General features: G+C 43.8%; 1 protein-coding gene across 1 annotated transcript in view; it reads right to left on the reverse strand.

Annotated features, from left to right (window-relative positions):
- LOC145395413 (DNA polymerase delta catalytic subunit-like) overlaps positions 1-25,047 on the reverse strand; it is a 138,202-nt gene that overhangs the window by 63,041 nt on the left and 50,114 nt on the right. Inside the window, exons 9-15 of the mRNA XM_080269016.1 lie at positions 22,542-22,708; positions 20,013-20,158; positions 19,200-19,299; positions 16,059-16,195; positions 14,218-14,383; positions 8,991-9,193; positions 4,724-4,883 (exon numbers count right to left, since the gene is read on the reverse strand). Coding sequence (XP_080125142.1) covers positions 4,724-4,883; positions 8,991-9,193; positions 14,218-14,383; positions 16,059-16,195; positions 19,200-19,299; positions 20,013-20,158; positions 22,542-22,708 — 1,079 coding nt within the window. The remainder of the gene's footprint in view (positions 1-4,723; positions 4,884-8,990; positions 9,194-14,217; positions 14,384-16,058; positions 16,196-19,199; positions 19,300-20,012; positions 20,159-22,541; positions 22,709-25,047) is intronic.

The raw sequence follows: 25,047 nt of genomic DNA on the forward strand, positions 1-25,047 counted from the left end.
GCCAGGCACACTTTGGCGTTAGGAAATCACCACCCAGGATGATGTTGGGTATGTTAGTGATGTGATGTATTTGAAGAAAGTAATTGTTTGGTACTGGGTGGGGGGATGATTGGGGGTGGGGATGTATGTATCGAACAATTGTTATGCATAATTTGTTACAAGTGTTCTTTTAATTGATTGTATTTCTGTTGTGTGGATTGTCATGTGAAGGCAGAAGTGATGTGCTGCATGTGCATTAGGTAATATCTGGAAAGTTGATGGATTGAATTGTAACAGGGTGATGGGTCCACCACCACTGCCGTCGGCCCGATCTTGTCTGATGGTGGTGAAATTATGAAGTGTAGGTGTTTTTTTTTTGTGTGTGTGTTTGTTCTTCATTGTTGTGTTTCTTGTAAAATGACAATGTGTATGTTTTGTTGTTTGATGAATTGTGTGTTTTTGTTTTTGCCATCTATGTTTAACTGAAGAATGTTAATGTTGTGTGTACGATGTCTATTGGGTGCTACAGCACTAGGGAGAGGTAGGGGTGTGAGTGGAGAGGAAGGGGTAGGAGAAGGTTGTGACAGAGATAAGGGTTGGGGGGAATTAGATTGGGGATTGGAATGGGAGGGGTGTATTACTGTTATGATGAGGTGGGGTAGACTGAGATGATTTGAGCATGTGGAATGGGTGGGGGATGACAACTGGGTGCAAAAACTGAGAGGTGTTAACACTGGGGCTAGAGTTGCAAAGAGGTAAATCGAAAAAGACCTGAGACAGAAGTTGGGACAAAAAGTCACATAGGAAGGTGACCTCAGAGATAAGGGGACTGAATAAGGAAGCTACCAGAGATCGAGCAGCATGGGGAAACAGCCCACTCGGGTGACCAAGGCCAATGAATGCAAGCATGTTGAAACCTTAATAAACAAAAACACAAATGAAACAAATGTGCTTGAAATCCCCAACTGGAAGGGAAGAGGGGCCACAGATATAACTGACTATCAGATTTATCGGATCTGGTTCTTCCCCAGTTGAATTCAATATAGTCAGGGTCTACTGCAATTACTGATGTATGGAATTCGGAACAGATCTGACCTTCATGTATCATTACTGACTTCACTCAGTAATGTGGGATCCCAGGCTTCTGGTTACTTCTAACAACTAAATTTTTTCCATTAAAAAAAAAATAGAAACTATAGTCATTCTTAATAAAAAAATTAATCTACCTATTTGTCTATCTATAGCCTGAGCACCTTAACCCGCGTCTCCGTTGACGATATATATACGTCCGAACATTTTTGTCACTGTTTTGAGTCCCGATGACGTATATAAACGCGACGCAATTACAAGGTCTGTCCCTTTGCACATTTTCTCAAATTTTGTGCACATGATTTTTGGTACTTATACCACGGAGACACCTTCCTTTACAAGATGCCAGGCAGGGACAGTGCATTACCCTGCATGACACCTCACTGCCCCGCACGCCATTGTCTTGGCAATTCACCTGTTACCAGTGACCTGGCCAGTAAAGACATTTCATGCCACGGTACGAAATTCAAAGGCCAGAGTGATTCCCAAATCGATGAGAATGTGGAGGACAAAGTTTACATAGCAATAGAGGAAGAAACAGTCCGAAATGATGATCAGGTAATGTTGCCAAAAAAGGTCAGGTATGTTGATGTGTTTTGTGAGTGGAACAATGCTTATATCGCCTATATTACTGTGTGAAAACCAATATACTCTTGTATTACATGTAAATTCGTACCAAATAAATAAATAAATACCGTTTATGAGTGGTGTGGAATAGTTACCCTCCCATAGAACTTGTTTTCTTTGGAGCCAGCCTGATAGAAAACCCAGTAAGGTAAGGGGTACTGATACATGGATTCAGTATTTTAAACCTCAGGTGAGCGATTTCTCTATGAATTTTCAATGTTTTTCACCAAAAGCAGAGGTTTGAGCCCAGATTTTTTTTTTCCAAACTTGGTCGGGATTGGGGGGAGTCAGTGGTGGAAAATCGGTCGGGATGGGGAGGGTTAATCCTGTGAAGGGTGGCCACAAACAAATCGCCTCAATGTCACCCTGTCCTCTAGCATTTTGCTGCCCTTCCCCTAGCTCATCCCTTTCTCACAAACAAATAAACAATTCAAAGCACTTTAGTACATAGAGTCGTGATCATAAATAATCACATATACTCCTGTACTCCATGCCCCAGGCTTGCTCCTTTATGCATGGCAAGTCATACTGGTGTAAGAGGGGCTGAGAGGGAGGGGCCAGAGAAGGAAAAGTGGTTGGGGAGACGAATGATGTTGCTGGGGTGGAGTGATGGATGGAAAGGAGGGTAGGTAGGGGAAGAAGAATGAAACGCGAAGTGGCTAGTGGCCACATATTTTGTCTATTTTCCTTCATTCAGAGCATAATATAAAGGAGTTAATATTCGAGAGATAATGCTGCATTACACCCTGTATAATGGCGTCAGATAACAAGCTTTCGATAGATGGTAATATCAAGGGCTGGCTCATGAGATATGACAGATCAAATATTAGTGCAGAGGCTACGAAATTGTGTAGGACCAGACTGTCAATGTGTGAAAGCCAGAGAACGAGAGGACAAGGGCCCGCCTCCTCCAGCACACCAAGGAAGAATGGGAGCTTTTCAAATGAAACCAGCAAACCATCAAAAACATTGTTTCCTCGGTCATGTGAACAATAGCAAGAAAATATTGAGGCAGGAGGCCACTGGACCACTTACTAAGGCTTTCCTGGTTGCTTTGGCTTGACGAATGTAGGTAAACATTGACATATATATATTTTTGGAGTTTGAGTAGGATTTGTTTCATTTTCCTTCTAACAGATTATGAAAAATACCGTTATTATATCCACCCAGGCGCACAGACATCAAATTTATTTACCTTTTATGCACAATTATTTAAAATAACCTTTTCATATAGAGATGCCATAAAATAGCTGACATGATGGTGACTGCACCGAGGGAGCGTATACCAAGAGGATGATCATATTTACTGTGGACACAGCCATGTCAAAGGCTGCAAATGGTATTTATTACAAGCACTGATTACATATAACTATAGAGGACATTTCTTACACAAACATTACGGAAGTCAAAGCCATCCAGATTCCATTCTGCATCCGAAGTCAAGATACACGGATAAACACAAATATCTGGCTCCGCACTAATGTTTGATCTGTTACGTCAGTATATTTCCCTCACGAGCCAGCCCTTGACAGCAGCACTTTGAAGAATGTTATCTGACCCAGCTGTACAAGGTGTAATGCAGCATTATCTAAGGAATATTAATTCCTTTATATCATGCCCTGAATAGACAAATTATGTGCCACCACTTCGCATTTCATTCTCACTCCCCTGCCTAACCTCCCTCCCCTCCCTCACCCCACCCCAGCACCATCACTCGTCCCCCCACCCACCTTTCCTTCTCTCTCTCTCTCTGGCCCCTCCCTCTCAGCCCCTCTTACTCCAGTATGTCTTGCCGTGCATGAAGGAGCCAGCCTGAGGCAAGGGGTACAGGAGGATAGGTGATTATTTATGACCACGACTGTACATAAACTACTGGTATTACACTTTGGTACTGCAGTAATGTAAAAAAAAAAGTCAAGTGAGCAGTGGCTATGGGAAGGCTAGTGTGTGTGTTACAGAAAATGGAGAAGATTTATACTGTCATTAGTCCAAAGTAATACATATTCTGCTCAACCTAAGCAGTGTGAGCAGGGGGAAGGCCAGCTAAATGGCTGGGGACAAGAAGGCATAGAGGCAATTTGTTTGTGGCCACCCCTTACAGGACTAAGGCGTCTGGCAATAAACAGATAAACTGATAGGTAGATAATTCCATCCATCTAATCCAGTGTTGCCCCATGAGGAGCACAGAAGCCCTGGGCTATGCAAGCTAGTCCTGACATTTAAGATGAGAGTGACCACCTCACTCATCCCTGAGTGGCATTACGTGAGCAATAAACACCAACCAACCCTTGGATATAAACCTGCACTGGCTCAATCTGACTGGAGCGCCTTAACTGCCCACTAAACCACCAGGTGCCATAATTTGGTTATGTAGTTACCACCCAGTATAGTAAATGGTTTCCTGATGTACAGGACCCCATTTAGCTTGTCACTCAGTGCAGAGTCACTCATAGACAGAAGGAAAAAGGAAAGAATGAGGGAATGAAAAACAGAAGAGAAGGGATGGAAAGAAGGAAGCAAGAGAGGAAAGGGCAGGCACCCGAGAGCAGCTCGAGAGAGTAGAGGGGAAAAAAAATCTATGGATTCACTTTGGCATTAGAGAGAGAGAGAGAGAGAGAGAGAGAGAGAGAGAGAGAGAGAGAGAGAGAGAGAGACAGAGAGACAGAGACAGAGAGAGACAGAGAGAGAGGTATAATAATGAGTGACTTGGAGATGCACAAACAGACAGATGCACAAACAGACAGACAGACAAATGCACAAACAGACAGACAATCAGATGCACAAACAGACAGACAGATGCACAAACAGACAGACAATTAGATGCACAGACAGACACACACACACACATACAAAAACAGACACAGATACACAGAGAGATGGATGCACAGACAGACAGACACACACACACACGAACAGACGGAAATAGATACACAAACAGACATACAGAAGATGCACAGACAGACAGACAGACAGATGCACAGACAGACAGGCAGACACACAAACAGAGGCAAATAATGAGTGTTCTTACTTTCTGTCTAAATGGATCTGTTTCTTTCTTGAGGTCTGCCTTTGCCTTCTTCCGAGCAGCAAGGAGAGACTCAAGGATATCAGGCAGCAGACCTTTACGTTGTGACGCCTTGACGAAGTAATTCCCAGATGGCGTCTTGATGTAGTCCTCTTCACCAAGCCTGTGGGAAGGGAGAAAGGGAGGGAATATCTTAAGCCAGTCCATCCCACAGTGGTAAATACCGTAACTGGGATGTGTGAAGCTACTCAAGCCAACAGAGGTAGATAACTGGGATATACTAAGCCATTCCATCCCACACAGGTATGTAACTGGGACATACTAAGTCACCCCAGCAAGTAAATACCTGGGTTTGGTTAATGAAGCCCAGGATCAAGGAATAAATACAATGACAAATGACTATGAAGGGTTCTAACATACAATGGCATCTCTCTATTCACCCTTGCAAGTGATGTTCAATTTTACACACTCTCACTCTAGTTCCTGAGCCTTCTGTGAGCCCTGTCCCCTGTCACTTCGTTGCTCTCCCCCTAACTTACACCCCCTCTCTCAATATACTTGTACCCCTCTACTCCATCCCTCCTTCTCATCCTCGGCCTCTCCTTCCCTCTCCCCCACCTCCACCTCACTCACATACAGTACTCTCCTAGTTAGTCTCTTACTCTCCATGCTCTCCACTTAGCCAAACCACCTCAATGTATTTCTCTGAATGCTTTCCCTCACATCCACACCACAATGCTCCTTCACTTCCTCCATTCTCAGTCTGTCTCTCCATGCAACTTCCCATGCACCTCACTCACATACACTCTGCTAATTAGTCTCTCATTTTCTATCCTCTCCACATGGCCAAACAATCTCATTGTACTTCTCCTAACGCTTTCTACCATATCCACATCCACACCACAATGCTCCTTCACTTCCTCGTTTGTCAGTCTGTCTCTCTATGTAACTCCAAATGCTTCTCATACACATTCACTCTCCTAGTTAGTCTTTCACTCTCCATGCTCTGCACATGACCAAACCACCTCAATGTATTTTTCCAAACGCTTTCTATCACATCCACATCCACACCACAATGCTCCTTCGCTTCCTCATTTCAGTCTGTCTCTTCATGTATGGTAACCCCATATGCATCTCACTCACATACTATCTATCTATAGCCCGACGCCCTAATCCCGCAAAGGGTGGCCGCAGACAAAACGCTCCAAGTCGCTCTGTCACCCACCATTTGACTACCCTCCCCCCAACTCGACCCCCCTCCCTCATATACCTCTCAACTCCCTCCCTCCACCTCATCCTCGGACTACCCCTCCCTCTCCCTCCCTCCACCTCACCTACATACACCCTCTTAGTCAGTCCTTCATTCTCCATTTTCTCCACATGTCCAAACCACCTCAGTGTATTTCTCCTAATCTTCTCAACCTCATCCACATCCACCCCGCAACGTTCCTTCACTTCTTCATTCGTCAACCTATCTCTCCATGTCACTTCACATGCTCCTCTCAAGTAACTCATTTCCACTGCTCCAACTCTTGACTTGTTCCCCTCTTGCAAGGTCCACGCCTCGCTTCCATACGTCCGGGTAGGGATCACAATACTATCATGCAGTGACTTCCTAACTCCCATACTCACCTCCTTATTTCTCATCACTGCTTTCAGTGAACCAACAACTTTCCTTCCCTGCTGTACCCTTTCACGCACTGCATCCCCCAAAGTTCCATCCTTACTGATCACACTACCCAAGTTCTTGAATGAACTCACATTCTCCATATCCTCACCATCCAACCTCACTGTACATTCTGTGACTTCATTCCTCTCAAACACCATAACTTTACTTTTGTTTATATTTACTTTCAGATTCCTCCTCCTACACACTGTCCCAAACTCGTTCACCAAACCTTGCAACTCCCATTATCTTCACTCATCAATACTGTATCATTAGCAAACAGCAACACCGGAGTCTTCCAAATCTCACCCTCATTCATTAGAGCCACCCCCACATCCACTGCCCTACCTTGCACCTCCTTTACAACCCCATCCATGTATACATTAAATAGCCATGGAGACATCACACAACTCTGTTTCAGTCCCACATTGAGATCAAAGAACTCACTCAGCTCACCATCCACTCGCACGGTAGCCCTAGCTCCTTCGTACATGCTCTTCACTGCATTCAACAATTTCCCCTCCACTCCGTATATTCTTAATACCTTCCACATACCTTGCCTATCTATTCTGTCATATGCTTTCTCCAAGTCCATGAAGGCAGCATACACTTTCTTTCCCTTCTCTAGATACTTCTCCACTAAACATCTTAGAACAAATATCTGACCTACACACCCTTTTCCCTTCCTAAATCCCCCTTGTTCTTCTCCAACTAGCTCCTCTGTCATATGCCTAACCTTATCAATGAGTATTCTACCATATATTTTTCCAGTCACACTAAGATGGCAAATACCCCTATGGTTACCACATACTTCTCTCTCTCCCCTTTTCCTTTGTATAAAGGAACAATTATACCTGATTTCCAGTCCTCTGGAACCCTTCCCTCTTCCCAAGCCAATCTACATAACTTCCTTATCCACTCCACAACAATCCCATCCCCATACCTCAGCATTTCACCACACACTCCATCAATACCTGGGGCCTATCCCATCTTGATCTTCTTCATTGCTTCCACTGCTTTTGCCCTGCTGATCTCTTCCTCCCTCCTCTTATCTCTTCTTCTCCCAGCCATTCCCCAACCACTTATATTCGCACTGCTGTCACTCTCTACATTCAACAAATCCTCAAAGTGCTCCTTCCATCTCCTCAATTTCTCTCTCTTCTCCACCAACAATCTATTATTCCTATCTTTCACTCCCTACTATTTCCCCTTTCACATTGCCTTACTTTCTTTACCTCCTTCCAAAACAATTTCTTACTCTCCCTCCATTTCACACTCAAATTCCTCCCAAACTCTTCATCCACTTTCTTCTTACTCTCCTTCACCAGTCCTTTCACCTCCCTTCTCCTGCTCACATATACCTCTCTCTTCTCTCTCTCATCTTCTCCCCTACCTATACTCGCTAACCATTCGCTATATGCCTTCTTCTTTTGTTCCACAGCTCGTTTCACCTCATCATTCCACCATGCTGTTCCTTGCACACCCCTGCAACTCCTCACTCCACAAACCACCTCACACGCTGCACCTACCTCTTCCGTGTATATCTTACATACGTCTTCCACCCCTTCCATCTGCTCTAGCTCATACCTTCCCAATATTTCTTCCACTATGCTCTTATACTCTGCCATTTTCTCACTATCTTGCAAATTCTCCACTCTTCTCACAGGAGCTGTTTCCTCCTGTCTTCCCCTTCGTCTCTACATTTTCTTTGCAGTTTTAGCTTGGCCATCACTAAGTGATGGTCCAAGACTCCATTCCCCCACCCTCTCCACACTCTTGCATCCAACACTTGTCTTCTCATTCGCTCATCCACACACACGTAATCTATCATTGCCTTTTGTTCAACAAGTTTACCATCCATTTTCCCCATTCCTCTCCATGTGTACCGGTGGATCATCTTATGCCGAAAGTAGGTGTTGGCTATTGCCAACCTCTTACCAGCACAGATGTCCACCAAAGCACTATCATACGCTCCTAGTAAATCTCTCACTCTCCATCCTCTCCACATGGCCAAACCAAGTCAGTGTATTTCTCCTAACGCTTTCTATCACATCCACTTGCACATCACAAAGCTCCTTCACTTACTCATTTGTCAGTCTGCCTCTACATGTAACTCCACATGCACCTTACTCACATTTTGTACACTCTCCAAGTTAATCACTCACTCTCCATCCTCTCCACATGGCCAAACCAATTCAGTGTATATCTCCTAACACTATCTATCACATCCACGTGCACACCACAAAGCTCTTTCACTTACTCATTTGTCAGTCTGCCTCTCCATGTAACTCCACATGCACCTCACTCACATACACACTCCTAGTTGGTCTCTTACTCTCTATCCTCTCTACATGACCAAACCACCTCATTGTATTTCTATCACATCCACACCACTAACAAACAGTAGCATATTCTCATCCCAGCTCCTGTGCCTGGTGTGGCTCAGGAAACAGTGTGGTGAAACATAAATCCTCCCCCAACCTAATATATGTCTCTAAAATCACTCTTCCTACTAAAAAACAAGTCAACATACACTAACTTTAGTTCCTGCATGTCAGTGTAATCACTTACTACTAACAAACGTCGGCATATCCTCACCCTAACTCCTGTGCCTTGTGTGGTCCAGGAAGCAGTGTGGTGTAACATAGGTTGTGTGCAATCATAATGCTGGGGTACAGGGAAGAGAAGTCCAGTGTGGCGATGGGCAGATCATAGTAGCCCTTCACAGGCTCTAACACAGTGGCACCCTCGTATTCGTCCTCACTAACGTCCTTGATTACTGGCAGAACCAAGTCTTGCTTTACTGCCTGGTGAATGGGGAATGGATGTTATGATAATTAGTTTCATGTGGAATGGATGGAGAGTGAGAGACTTTTTTTATGTGTCCGAATCTGGGCATAGGCTTCAAAGCCCATTAGCAAGACTCAGTAGTCCTCCTACGTCCATACACCCCCACATGTCACCACTTCGGCGTTAACACCCACTATCCATACTGAATACATGTTAGGGCTGTCTCATACGGGACTGGTGTATCGGTATTAGCAGGAGTATTTTTACGACATGTCACCGGGTCATCTTGTAGATCAGTCAAGTCTGCTTTAATGAGGTTCAAATCCTTAAACTGTTCCTGTCCCAGCTAGGACTGGAACCTGGGTCCAATAGGACTGCAGGACAATTCTCTACTGATTTGGCCACTGCCTCCCCCAACTACCAGAAGTACTAGGTGTGTATGTAAGTGAGGTGGAGAGGGGGAGAGGGAGGGTAGGACTGAGGATGAGATGGAGGGATGCGGTAGAGAGGTATATGAGAGAGGAGGTGTAGGCTGGAGGAAGGACAGTGAAATGACAGGGGACAGGGTGACATAGAGGAGATCTGTCTGTGGCCAACCCTTACGGGATTAAGGCGTCTGGCTATAAATAGATAGATATAGTTCCGGTAAACATGAATGAATGAGTGGATAGGCAATGTAAGAAGATGATAGAGAATAAGGTAGGATAGAAACGCATCAAAAGTCAGTTGCAGATTATCTCCTTCAAAGTACGTTTCGTTTCGTTTCATTTCGTTTTCGAAGGCTCCAACATGCTTGCGGGTGTCAGCCTTGGTCACCTGATGATGGCTCTTCATGCTGCTCGACCAAAAAAGTATGGCACACCTGAGGATTGATGGTTGTGAAAATGAGCGAGTTTTGCAAACACACATGAATCTAGTAACATATTGCCTCAAAAAGTATACCATCCAATATGTGATTACACTGGTCTACAGTCAAAATGCTTCTGAACTGAAATCAGTCGTACATGACTAATTCTGGGTCGCTGAAAACGGTACTGATACTATAAAAATCTTGATTGGCTCTAGTTTTCAAGATATCACAGAATATAATAAATAGCTGGAATATTTAGTCGAGCTATTAGGACTACGAGAGAACGAGCACGATTTGAAACAAGAAAGTGTGATCTGAATAATATGATCAAAAGACAATCTATGATACTGAATCACCTATAAAATCACTTAAGTCACATACAAAATCACTTTAATCACCTATAAACAAGTCACTAATCACTAATAAAAACGTGTGTTCTGTTATTGCAGGATTGGTAGAAATGCCTTGTAACTGTGCGAACAATGTCGACAACTTCTGCTATGTTTGTGGTGAGGTTACTTTTGTTTCACAAAAGCGCAGAATAACCACGATGATCAAGAGGCCTGCAGTCTCTATTTTGGCTGCAAAATCGGCAGTCAGAATAAGACCTGGGCCCCGCACATATGCTGCAGCACTTGTGCAACAAACCTCTGTTAGTGGCTGAATGGGAAGAAGAAATCCATGCCGTTCGCAGTGCCGATGGTCTGAAGGGAGCCGACAAATCACATCAGCAACTGTCACTTCCGCATGGTGCCTCCATTTGCAGGTGTGTCAAGGAAAAAGAAGTGGACTGTGTAGTATTTCAACATTCCATCTGCCATATGACTGGTATCCCATGGAGAAGCACTGTCAGTTCCTGTGGCTCCAGAAGTGTTCACACTGGAGTCAGATGAGCAAGAGGAAGATGTTGAAAGCTCCATTCTTGAGCATCCTACATCACTTGACCCAGATTTTCCATCATAAGTTCCTATTGAGTCACAGCTCATAATGCAGGCCAGACTCAACTATCTCGTCAGAGATTTAGAATTGCCTAAGAATAAAGCAGAGTTACTTGGGTCGAGGCTACAGCAGTGGAATCTACTGGTGAACGATGTTCGGATTTCCACGTTTCGTGACCGCCAAAGAGACCTAGTTCGATTCTTCTTTATGGAAGGAGAACGTGTGGCCTGCAAGGACATCAATGGATTGATGACGGCTCTCAACATCACTTATGAGTCTTCTGAGTGGAGGCTGTTCATTGATTCATCAAAGACCAGCCTCAAAGCCGTTTTGCTACATAACGGCAACTAAATGCCTTCAATTCCAGTTGGCCATGCAGCACATCGAAGTACAACACACATGGAGCAACTCTCGAGATGCATATGACTCACATCAGCGGAAGCTCTGTGGCAATTTGAAGGTTTTTGTTCTCTTGCTAGGTCTACAGGCTGGATACACCAAGTACTGCTGCTTTCTCTGTGAATGGGATAGCCGAGCAAGAGATTTGTACTACATCAAGCAAGACTGGCCGCTTCGACAGTGGTTGGAACCATGGCAGAAAAATGTTCAGCATCCCCTGCTCGTTGACTCAGGAAAGATTCTCTTGCCACCCTTACACATCCAGCTGGGCCTGATGAAGAAATTTGTTAAAGCAATAGACAAGACTATGCCGGCCTTCAAGTACCTCCTCGTAAACTTCCCGAGGCAAAGTGAAGTGAAAATAAAAGAAGGGGTGTCTGTTGGCCCGCAAATTCGTGAACTTGTCAGAAATAATGAGTTCCACCATGATCTATGAGGCAAGGAGGAGTTGGCATGGAAGGCTTTCGAAAGACCTGCAACAATCTTTCTTGGGAACAAGAAGGCGGATGACTAAAGGAACTGGTGGAAAACCTGCTTGAGACGTACAGAAGCCTAGGCTGCAACATGTCGCTGAAAATACACTTTCTACATTCTCATCTGGATCTTCTACCGAACTGTAGAGCATTGAGTAACGAGCATGGTGAGCGGTTCCACCAGGATATTGCAACAATGGAGAAGCGATATCAGGGCAAGTGGAATCCATCAACGCTAGCAGACTAATGCTGGACAGTGATGAGGGATTCTTCACTCGAAAGCTTCAAGAGGCAAGAGAAGAAACGTCGAACAGACGATTAATGAACGTGAACAACCGTGTGACTTGCACAATTAGCGTCCACAGCATCATGCTGAATTAGTGTTTTAGCACATTCTGTCTGTATTATTCAGTCTTATTGTGATATGAAATATACATACACTGACTTACTGCGTATCTGCTAAATACGAAAATATCCGGAAACCAGGAGTCATATTTGAATTCAGCACGTCGAAATCTATCAGAAACAGTACATTTCATCTCTGAAGCAGTCAGAATAGTAGATCAGTGTTATATATGCCATTTCGAGTTCTAGGACTCTATCTGCACTTATAATTACAGGTTGCCCCATATACCGCAATAATTCGTCATTGTTTGAGAATGATACGTGGGGTAAGATGGCTGATACTTTTTTGGTTGACTCATTCATTTTGTTTTGTTTATAAAGGCTCCAACCTGCTTGCATGCATCAGCCTTGGTCACTTAATAGCAGCTCTCCATGTTGCTCGATCTCTGGCAGCCTCCCTATTCAGCCCCTTATACCTGGGGGTTACGTTCTATAACCTCGTCCCAGGTCTTTTTTGATCTGCCTCTCACAGCCCTACCCCTGTTGTTCACACTTCTCACTTTCTGCACCCAGCTCTCATCCTCTATCCTTTCCACATCCCTAAACCATCTCAATCTACCCCTCCTTATCGCAACACCAATACATTCTAGTTCCATCCTTCCTTTCAATTCTTCCATTGTAAACCTAGCCCCTCCCAGGCCTCGGATTCATGGTCACATTACACATCCAACATTGTCACTATATATGAAAATATTAGTGTATAACTCATTCTCCTGACCTCTTTTCCCACCTTAGGATGGGGTAAGGTAGGGTACAAAAGCAAAGATGGAGGAAGCGTGATAGACAGAGCAAGAACTATCCACAGCATGCCCAGTGAAACATTTATTCACTCACCATCCAAAGCACTGAAATTCTAACTGTATCTCAATGCCTAATCGTTTACACATAGTTCTGAGGGGTAAAATGATGGTTACTGAGAGAGAGGGTGATTCCCAGTGTGATGTTACAGTGAACGATGAGAGACTGGAATTGGTGAGAGAGTTCAAATACGTGGGTACAGTGATAGAAAAGAGAGGAAAATGTGCAAAAGAAGCGGACAGTAGAGTGAAACAAGGAAGGAAAGTAGCTGGTACAATGAAGGCTTTGATAAGAATTAAGGCTTGAATGTTGCAGCTGCGCAAGGCTTACATGAAGGAGTGTTAGTGCCAACTTGAACATGCGGATGTGAGACTATGGTGTGGCATGAAAATGAAAACTCAGGAGTAAGAACAGTAGAGATGGGACTGCTGAGGAACGTATGTGGAGTACAGAGAGTGGATAGGATACGGAATGATGTTATTCTTGAAAGATCTGGAGTGAGGAAGTCTGTAGACACCAGAACTGAAGAGTGTGTACTGAGATGGTTTGGTCATGTGGAGAGAATTGATGACTAGAGTGGTGTGAAAGGTATACCTGAGCGAATCTGAAGGAAGGAGGAGGCAAGACAGGCTTAAAAAGAAGGTGGAGGGATATGGTGGATGAGTGTGTGAGAAAGAGGTATTGAAGTTGGTAAGGCTAAGAGACTGACAAGAGACCGAGCTGGCTGGATGAATTTTGTGCAGAGAATCGTATAACCAGTGATTTAGCACCCCTTTTTGTGACAGCTTACGAATTGGCACTATCAGATAAGTAAATATGAAGCTACAGAAAGTGGTGAAATTTTTTTTGGTTTATCTGATGAAGCCAGGATTCCTTGGGCTTGAATGATGAGTGAATGGAAGCGTGGCCCACTGAATTGGGCTGAGTTAGGCTTTCTGGACGTTGCTACTCCTCAGCCTGCCTCTGTGTGGGAACGGAGGTCTGGATGATGATGAATGGTGCACTTAAAAAATAATAATAATAAAGTAAAACGAATCCAAACCATTAGTATTGTATTCCTTTTTACTGTATCGTAGATAATTCATGACATCAACTTCATCTTGTCAGTTTCCTTGCCTGATCAACAACCACACTTTGCCGTCACTCACTTACAGTATCTACCTATATTATATCCCACCTGCCTCAGCAGCTGTGATATAACTTTGATCAGTTGTCCACGTGTCAGGAGGTATGAGAGTGGTACACCGGTGACCCTGGCCATCTCCATGTAGTTAATAATACACATCAGTTTTTCCAACAGACGTAGGGGCAGCAGTGCGTTCTTCAGGCAATACTCCGCTAATCTAAGCATGAAGTAAAAAACACACATACTATCAATCAAACAATCATCATCTTGACCTCTCTCTCTCTCTCTCTCTCTCTCTCTCTCTATCGAAATGCAAGGAAGAAGGACCCAAAGGCCTGAAGCCGGGAAAATTGTTCACTCCAAGAAAAAAACAAAACAAGATAAGAGAAAGCCAAATTCAAGATCTGTTCTTTTCAAGATGCCTGGACACACTGCGTTTGAAAGACTGTAAATCATAGGCAGCAGGAAATTCAGACAGTTCCACCTAAGGATGGGGCGAGGTAGGAATCAGAGAAATATAAAGCATAAAAGCCAAACTGGTCGCACAAACTTGCAAGTCTTTGAAATCCTGACTCCCATAACAACATAATTATATAAATGTCGCTGTAAATATCATCAGAATACCTAAATTTCTACCAGGTCCTTCAGACAATATACTGATACAACGTAGTGTAGTCAGAGTTTGGGGTAGCACTAAGGTTTTTTTTTTTAATACATGATAGAAGAACCCAAGGCCAGGGGCCAGCAAAATTATTCCCTCCAAGAAAAAACAGGAAAATAACGGAGAGCTAAATTCAAGATCCGCTCATTTCGAGATGCCAAGACACACCTCGTCTGAAAGACTGGAGATCATGGGCAGTGGGAAATACAGACAGAGGAAGACGGTTGCAGATGCAAACAACACACATAAGTTTATTTGTCTTCTTAATAACTTAATAAAAGATGATGCAAAAAAAAAAGTTAGGCACACCTGGGGTATGATGGATGTGAAAATGAACGAGTTTTGTAGGACACACGTGAAATTATTAACCTTGTGCCTTTAAAAACACAGCACCCAGAACACACACACACACACACACACACACACACACACACACACACACACACAGCGCCCAGAATGTGAACTATTGTGCATTCTGACTCCTAATAATTACCAAGGATAATATATACACTTATAATCACAGGCTGCTTCATATATCACAATGCTTCATCCGTTTCAGAATAAGTGCAGTCCGAGCTTGGTACTTTTTTTCTTGTTATATTTACCTGTGATTCTCATTATTCTTATGATCTCCAGGAAAATATATTCACCTTAAAACAGACTCTAAACTGGCTGGGTAGGATATTGCCTTAATAATCCCCCTGACTACTACAGGAATTCTGTTGACTAAAGTTCTATGCAAAGCTTAACATATCTGTCAGAATTGTATCATTTGTACCATTTAAAAAGGCGCCAACGTGCTTACATGCATCGGCTTTGATCACCTAACGGCGGCTCTCCATGCTGCTTGATCTCTGGCAGCCTCCCTCTTCAGTCCCTCATCCTGAGGTCACACGCTATGACCTCTTCTCAGATATTTTTCAGTCAGCCTCCCACAACCCTACCCTCAACGTTCACACTTCCTACCTACCACACCCAACTGTCATCCTCAATTACTCTCCACATGCTCAAACATCTCAATTTACCCCTCATCATCACAACACCAATATACTCCAGTCCCATCCTTCCCCTCAACTCTTCAATCATAAACATAGGTCTCCCAGGCCTCGCACTGAAGGACACATCAAATTAAAAAAAAATATATCAAAATGCAGTCAATAAGCCTGAAATTTATCCACACAAATGAAATCCATGAAAGTGTTCAAATCTCCCCTCCTTGCCCCTCACCCACCTTCTGCGTGTCTGGGGGTTGCCATTCTGGAGATCTGATATAACGGAGTGGTGGAAGTCCTCCTTTTGCTCCTGGAGGAAGTGATCCGATACTGCGTTCAGCGTGTACGACCTCAGCTTGTAGTCTCGTACCAGAACCTGACAGACCAGAACACATGTATACTTCAGTGACTTAAATTTGTTGGTGAGTTTTGTATTTTTGAAGCCTATTTTCTGCTTAATGCCACGTGGACAGGATGGAGAATGGGAGACTAATGAGGAGAGTATGAGAGTTAGGTGAAGGGAGGGAGAAGGAAGGGGAGACCAAGGATGAGATGGAGAGACTGAGTGTAGAGGTATATGAGAGAGGGGGTTGTGCGCTAGGGTGAGGGCAGTGAAATGGCGGGGAACAGGGCTTATGAAGGCGATTTGTTTGTTGGCCGCCCCTTACGGGATTAAGACGTCTGGCTATAGATAGATAAGTAGATTAATGTCAGAATAAAACCAATACTATGGCTAAATATCCTTCCACTGCATCATATTCTGGTGTTACCTTGGCCTGTATTCTTCTTGGTTAAGGAAGCTCCATAACACCTTTTCCTAAGTGATTTAGTTTGGTTATTACACTTTACTGTCCATCTGTTACATAAATCCTTCCGGTATCGCCATACTCGCCATCCATAACGTACATAAGGATATTAACTTGGCATATTTAAAAATAAATTACTAGCGAAGAGGTGCTAGGGAGCTCCGTAAGTGACAAAATGCCAGGCCTTAATGTTAGAATAAAACAATACTATAGCATCATGGCTAGTAATTTCGTCGGGTAAGGACGCTTACACATTTAAATTTTAAGATCGGTCCGTACTGTGATAATAGACGATATATAATGAAATATTTTCCTTTAGCCTACTTTGATTTCTCGCGATTTTTTCAAACCTCCCTCCCCACAAAACTCGTCTTTTCATTAAAATTTTTAATTATTCAGAGTTGTGGCACGATTTAAGGGTGCGGACTGATCTTAAAATTTAAATGTATTATACCAACGCTTAGATTATGCAGGTTTCCTTAATTTTCTGTTATATTAAGGAGTGTCGGAGATTTAAAGGAACTGTTCGAATGCTGACCTTGACTTGGACTGTTATAATACTTTGTTGATTCAATATCTCTATCTTCATACGAAAATTTCATTGTTGATAAGTATATAACAGATTTCTTATTGGTTTTGACGATTGTATTGTCGACAAACTCAGTATCATATCTGATAATAAAGAGAGTATCAGTTTTAGCAACAATGAAATCGAACAAACACCTCCAGCCAATCAGAATCTTGGCAGGAGCAGTGTTGCCATACATGCCTGGCCAGATTAATTGGTATGAGGTATAGTGTTGCCTTGTTATGGCTGGGCATTGACGATGGAGAAAGGACAATCTTACACCTAAAGTGAACAGAGTACAGGGATCCCTGAGTCACTGCACACTTGGTTGTAGCAGTTTTTGTTGTCACTGCTGGATGAGAGAGAGAGAGAGAGAGAGAGAGAGAGAGAGAGAGAGAGAGAGAGAGAGAGAACTTTGGTATCGCACACCCGAGCTGGTTTCTGTCGACAATGATGGTGCAGAGTGTGTGGTTTCTGATGGCTTTGAGGGATTCCAGGATAAGGTCCTGCTTGTGGAGTTAATCCCAGGTGGTGGAGACCATTAACTCTCCATCCCCTAGCCTCAGACCTCTACCTCAAGCCCATCTCAGGTCTCTATGTGGTTTGTGTTTCTTCCTGATTGTGCCATCTTCAACACTTTCTCTTGACCTAACCATGCCCATATGTTTCTGATACTTGCCATAACAGTACGTAGGTATTTATTGGGTATAAAATGTTGTCAGTGAGAAAACTTGGGATTGCATATGGGATGCCCAGCAACAATTACGACAAATCCCAAAGGTTTTGTGCTTTCATTATCGCGTAATTTTATCACGCACGAACCACGGTACCAATTGTGCGTAGTAACTAAGGGATCATTGCATAGGTCAGGGAATTAAGAATGATTTCGCCCCAGAGTGGATAGACAAGGAATGTGGAAAATTTTAAGAATATATGAAGTAAATGGGAGGTTGTTGAATGCCATGAAGAGTATGTATGAGGGTGATAAGGATGCAGTGTGTCTGGACGGTGAAATTAGAAAATTTTCCTATTTGAATGTTGGATTAAAACAGGGATGTGTCATGTCTCCGTGGCTGTTCAGCTTGTATATGGATGGGGTTATAAAAGAGATACTTTACAAGGTAGGGCAGTGGATGCTGGAGCGGCTTTAATGAGAGAGGGCAACGTTTGGAAACTTCCAGTGCTGTTGTTTGCAGATGATGCTGTAGCGTTCAGTGAAGACGACGGGGAACTGTAAGGCTTGGTGAGTGAGTTTGGGAGAGTGTGTAAGAAACGGAATCTAAAGGTGAATTTAGGGAAGAGTAAAGTTGTGGTTCTCGAGAGAAATGAAGTCACTGAATGTACAGTGAGGTTGGATCATGAGGAAATGGAAAATGTGAGTGCATTTAAGTACTTGGGTAGTGTGATGAGTAAGGATGGAAGATTGGAGGATGATGTGCTTGAAAGAGTACAACAGTTGCTGGTTCTTGAAAAGTGATAAGAAATATGGAAGTGAGCATGGAAGTAAAAAGTCGCTGCATAACAGTATTGTGATTCCAACCCTAAAGTATGGAAGTGAGGTTTGTGAAAAGAGTGGAAATGAGTTATATGAGAGGAGTATGTGGAGTTACATGGAGAGACAGACTGGCAAATGAGGAAGCGAAGGAGATTTATGGAGTGGATGTGAAAGAAATCGTTAGGACAAATACATTGAAGTCGTTTGGCCATGTGGAGAGGATGGAGAGTGAGAGACTAATGAGGAAAGTGCATGTGAGTGAAGTGGAGGGTAGGCTGAGGCTGAGGTGGAAGGATGGAGTGGAGAGGAATATGAAAGAGGAGGGTGTATGTTGGGGGAGGGCAGCAAAATGGCGGAAGACAAGGCAATATGGAGGCGATTTGTTTCTGGTCACTACTTACAGAATTAAGGCGTCTGGCAGTGGATAGACAGATGGGTAATCCCAAGTTCATCTAGACTACAGGAAAATTAAAATGCTACAGTTTTGTCTACAAGGTGAGGCATTACTAACCATGAGGAGGTCAAATTGGCAGCGACCTTCAATGTTGATGGATTTGTTCTCCCGGCGACCCATCTGTCGACTCTGCCACACTGAATCCTTCACGTCTGACCTGAGGAAGACAGCAAGATTAACCTTGTACGTAAATACTGCTGTTACTATCACTATTATTATTATACTTGAGAGATAACTTTGTCCATTAATACTGCTGTTACTATCACTACTATTATTATACTTATAGTGATAACTCTGTACATATATACTGCTGATACTGTCATTATTATTATACTTGAGAGAGATAACTTTGTCCATAAATACTGCTGTTGCTAGCACTATTATTATTATACTTGAGAGAGAGAGAGAGAGAGAGAGAGAGAGAGAGAGAGAGAGAGAGAGAGAGAGAGAGAGAGAGAGAGAGAGACAGACTAACTAAACATTAACAACAAAGAACAACAAAGAACACAAATTTGTCAAACCCTCTAGATGTTGTTGGTGCATCTGAAACAAGAGAGGGTATGAACACTGAGCATTTAGCATGGTCCAGCAAGTAAGGGAAGTTTATGAGAGAAGAGAAAAGAGGAGAGGGGAGGAGAGGGGAGGAGAGGAGAAGAGAGGAAAGGAGAGAAGTGGAGGGGAGTTGCATGGGGTGGGGTGGAATGGAGAGGAGAAACGAGGACAGGAGAGAGGAGAGGAGACAAGAGATGAGAGAAGAGACAAGGAGGGGGAAGAAGAGGGGTGGAGGGGAAAGGAGAGGACAGGAGAGGAGAAAAGAGAGATGAGAGGAAAGGTCAAAAAATCATACATTCTAAAACCTTCCAGTCCTACTTAATGCTCTTGATGCGTCCCAGGTATGCGAAGGTGTTGGACCTCAGGTGTTTGGCGCGGTCCAGCAAGTACGGGAAGTCGAAGTTGTTGATGTTGTAGCCTGTGATGATGTCAGGGTCCACAGCACGCAGGAATTTCGCCCAGCTCTACAAATATAAACAATTTAGCAATACTGTATTATGTGGAGAGGATGGAGGATGACAACTTGGAGAGGAAGGTGAGCAAAGTCAATGTTGGGGGTAGGGATAGGCAAACTGAAAAAGACTTGAGGTGAGATCATGGAGTGTGACCTCAGGGATAAGGAACTGAATACGGAGGCTGCCAGAGATCGAGCAGCATGAAGAACCGCCATTAGGTGACCGAGGCTGACGCAAGCAAGTTGGAGCCTTTATAAATGAGACCCCCTCCCCCCAAAGAAAATCTTTCACTCCCCACTATTAAAAATCAACAGTATTATCTTTATCCGGTAGCGACCATCATCCACTCACTTGATGTAATGCTGCCTACTTCTTCCTTCACCTTAATCATTCTTTTACTGTGTCTGTCCTCCTCTCTTCCTATTTCTCACCACCATCCTCTCACTTGATGTAATGCTGCCCACTTCTTCCTTCACCTTGATCATTCTTTTACTGTGTCTGTCCTCCTCTCTTCCTATTTTTCACCACCATCCACTGACTTGATGTAGTGCTGCCCACTTCTTCCTTCATCTTTATCTTTCTTTTTCTGTGTCTGCCCTCCTCTCTTCCTATTTTTCACCATCATCCATTTGCATGATGTAGTGGTGCCCACTTCTTCCTCCACCCTTATCATTGTTTTTCTGTGTCTGCCCTCCTCTCTTGCTACTTCTGCCATCTTTCCTGTCATTTTTTATTTCTCTTCTTTCCTTTTCAGGTGGCTTAACATTAAGTGACAACCCTAATGGTTTCCTGTAAGCCAGGAAACCATCAACAAGGCTGGGTGGTAACCATATAACCAACCAATACGTGTTCCTTACGTGTCAGTAAATTGGTTGACAGAGGGTTTGTTCCCCTCCCCGTAAAACAACTAACTCAAAGACAAACGGCCGCCCCTTAACTGATTTTGGCGTCTGGCTAGAGAGAGAGAGAGAGAGAGAGAGAGAGTTTTACCTGATTTCCCACAATTATAAATCAGTTTCACATACAAATACTCCATAACACCCAGCCCCATCCTCTTATCTGTGTGAATGACCTATTTTTACTACACTCTAGAAAGTGGTGACCTGTGGCCCTTCATATCATCACATAACACAGCCTGTGTCACATCAACTGTTACTGGTTATTCATGCTTTTCTGTCTTCCTCACATCAAGCACTTCATTCCTCCTATCCCTTCTCACCTCAAGCATATCCTCCCTCCCTGCCTTAAGTATGACCTTTCCGCCTAAGGTGACCCCCCCTCCCACCTCAAGCATAATCCCCTCACCTCCACCATGATCCCCTTACATCAGACACGACCTTCCCATCTTAAGCAAGACCTTTCCATCTCAAGCATACCTCCCACCCTCCTTCCCTCAAGTATGACTTCCCACCTCAAGTATAACCTTCCACGCTCCCTTCCTCAAGCATGATCTTCCCATCTCGAGCACGACCTTTCCATCTCAAGCAAGATCTTTCCATCTCAAGCAAGACCCTTCTATCTCAAGCATAACTTCCCACCCTCCCTCTCTCAAGCAAGACCTTTCCATCCCAAGTGTAACCTCCCACCCTCTCTCCCTCAAGGATGACCTTCCCACCTCAAGTATAACCTCCCACCCTCTCTCCCTCAAGAATGACTCCCTTACCTCCAGCATGACCTTCCAACCTCCCTCCCTTGAGCATGAACTCCCAACCTCCCTCCCTTGAGCATGAACTCCCAACCTCAAGCATAATCTCCCACCCTCCCTTCCTCATGCATAACCTCCCACCCTCCCTTCCTCAAGCATAACCTTCCAGCCTCCCTTCCTCAAGCATAACCTTCCACCCTCCCTTCCTCAAGCATAACCTTCCACCCTCCCTTCCTCAAGCATAACCTTCCACCCTCCCTTCCTCAAGCATAACCTTCCCACCTCAAGCATGACCTCCGTCCCTCCCTTGAGTACAACCTTCTCACTTCAAGCACAACCTCCCCACCTCACGCACAGCCTCCCCACCTCAAGCATAACCTCAACACTCCGAGCATGACCTCCCAACCTCAAGCACGACCTTCCGATTTCAAGTACAACATCCCCATCTCAGTCACAGTTTCTCCATCACAAGCATAACCTCAACACCTCAACCATGACCTCCCCAACCTCAAGCACAACCTCCCCACCTCAAGCATGACCTCCCCACCTGAAGCACAACCTCCCCACCTGAAGCACAGCCTCTCCACCTCAAGCATAACCTCAACACCTCAAGCATAACCTCAACACCTCAAGCACAACCTCCCCACCTTACGTACAAGCTCCCTACTTCACACACGACCTTCCTACTTCAGGCATAACACCAACACCTCAAGCATGACCTCCCCACCTCAAGCACAACCTCCTCACCTCCAGCATATCCATCTCCTGCGTAAATGACATAACCTTGGCGCCAACGATGGGAGCACATTCCTGCAGCGTGAAGATGGTGCGAAGGAACGGCTCCGACTCCCCCTGACGCACCACAGTGTTGCCGATCTGGATGACTGGGTCCTTGCTGGCCTCGGGAAACACCCCTACAGACACCACAGCATGGGTTTACATTGAGGGTTTAGCCACCTATGGTTGGGTTAGGTTAGGATGGGTTAGTTTGGTTTGGCCGGGTTGTGTTAGGCTAGGCTTGGTTTTATTTGGTTTGGTTTGGGTTTGGCTTGGTTTGTTTTGGATTGGGTTTGGTTTGGTTTGGTTTGGTTTGGTTTGGTTTTGGTGGGGTTAGGCTTGGTTTGGTTGGGCTGGATATGATTTGGTTGGGTTTACCTGGGTCTGGTGTAATTTGGTTTGGTTGGGTTAGCTTATGTTAGATTAGACAGGGTCTAGTTGGGTAAGGTTAAGTTAGAGTGGGCTGAATTACGTAGGTTTATGTTAGGTTAGGTCAGGCTACAGTAGGTTAGGTTATGTAAGCTATGGTTGGGTTACAATAGACTGGATTTGGCTGGGCTTCATATGGCTAGGTTGAACTTAGCACAGTGAGGTTCCATTATATTACATCTGGCTGGGTTCTGTTATATTAGGTTTAGCTAAGCTACATTAAATTGGATTGTGTTATGCTAGCATAGGCTTCTCTGACTACATTTAGGCCATGCTAGGTTATATTATCTCCAGAGGCTCATGTTATGTGGAATTAAATTAGGCTAAACTAGGTATTCATTGAAAAACTTATAAAGTAAAGCGTTTTTTTTTTTTTTTTTTAATCCAACACGATTCTGAATCATATTTGTATGTTTTGACTTATGGGGTATGTCAAAATTAATGAAGGCAGAAATCGATACAAATCAGGATATACACCAATCACTCTGTCATAATTATGCAAATAAATCACTTAATAACGTGATGGTTCATTCATATCCTTTTTTCAATATGAATATCAGAACACGTATCATTATGATAACAATAATATTAATAACAATAATAACATCAACCACTAAACATAAATATATCAGTGACAATATCATCCCTTAAACATAAAATAGTATATTAGTGACACCAACCACAAAACATGATTAACAAATACAACTGATGCCATATTCATCTACATCATCATCACCCGGACCTCCTTTCTCACCCTAGGGCAGGGTGTGGAGGAGCAACGTCCAGACAGCCCAAGTTTGCCCAATCCAAGGGACCACGCTTCCACTCGCTAAACATTCAAGCCCCAGGAATCCTGGCTCTATCTGATATGCCAAAAACATTCACTATGTTCTGCAGTTTCACATAAACGTATCCCATAGAGTCAATCCGGACGCTGCCACGTTAAAAGGAGGTACCAAATCCCTGATCATGCGCTTCTCCTCACAATATTCATCCTGCTAGCTCGATCTCTTGTCAGTGCCCTAGCCTCACCGACTTCCAAAGCTCTCATCTTCACACTCCCATCCACCATATCTCTCCACCTTCTCCTTAGCCTACCTCACCTCCTCCTTCCTTCCAATTCGGTCAAATAATTTTCACCACTCTACTGTTACCCAGTCTCACCACATGACCATAACATCTCAGTACACTCTTCGATTCTGGTGTACAGAAACTTCCTCACTCCACATCTTTCATGAATCACATTATTTCGTATCCTATCCACTCTGTACTCCACATAAATTCCTCAACAGTCCCATCTCCACTGCTCTCACCTTTGACTTTTCTTTTTCATGCCACACCATAGTCTCACATCCATATGATAAAGTTGGCACTAACACTCCTTCATGTAAGCCTCGTGCAGCTAAAACGTTCAAGCCTGTTTCTTATCAAGGCTTTCATTGCACCAGCTACTTTCCTTCCTTGTGTCACTCTAATTTCCACTTCTTTTGCACATTTTCCTCTCTTTTCTATCATTATACCCCGGTATTTGAACTATCTCACCAAGTACAGTCTCTCTCCATTCACTGCAACATCACAGTGGGAGTCACCTTCTCTCTCAATAACCATCACTTTTTACCCTTTTCTACATGTACTTTCAAGGCACGATGCTCACAGACATTAGCAAAACTGCACTAGTCTTCCAAGTTCATGGCCGGTACAGTATTTGCAAGCAGTACTGCATCATCAGCATAAACAAAATTTCAGATATTCCATCCATCACCACTCATTACGAAAGCTATCCCTCTCTCCATTGCTCGTGTTTTTACTTCTCTTGTCACCCCATCCATATATTGAACAACCAAGGGGACATCACACAACCTTGTAGCACTCCTACACCGATCGTGAACCATTCACTCACATGCCCATTTACCCTTACACATGTTTCTGTACCATCACAAAAACTCTTGACGACACCTAGCAGCTTACCATCTACACTATACATGAGCAAAACCTTCCACAATTTTTCTCTACTTTGCCGTATGCGCTTTCCAGATCCATGAATGCC

Source organism: Coenobita brevimanus, chromosome 31 (assembly GCF_032717465.1).
Source record: "Coenobita brevimanus isolate Jiangsu-jjx chromosome 31, ASM3271746v2, whole genome shotgun sequence".
NCBI lineage: Eukaryota > Metazoa > Arthropoda > Malacostraca > Decapoda > Coenobitidae > Coenobita > Coenobita brevimanus.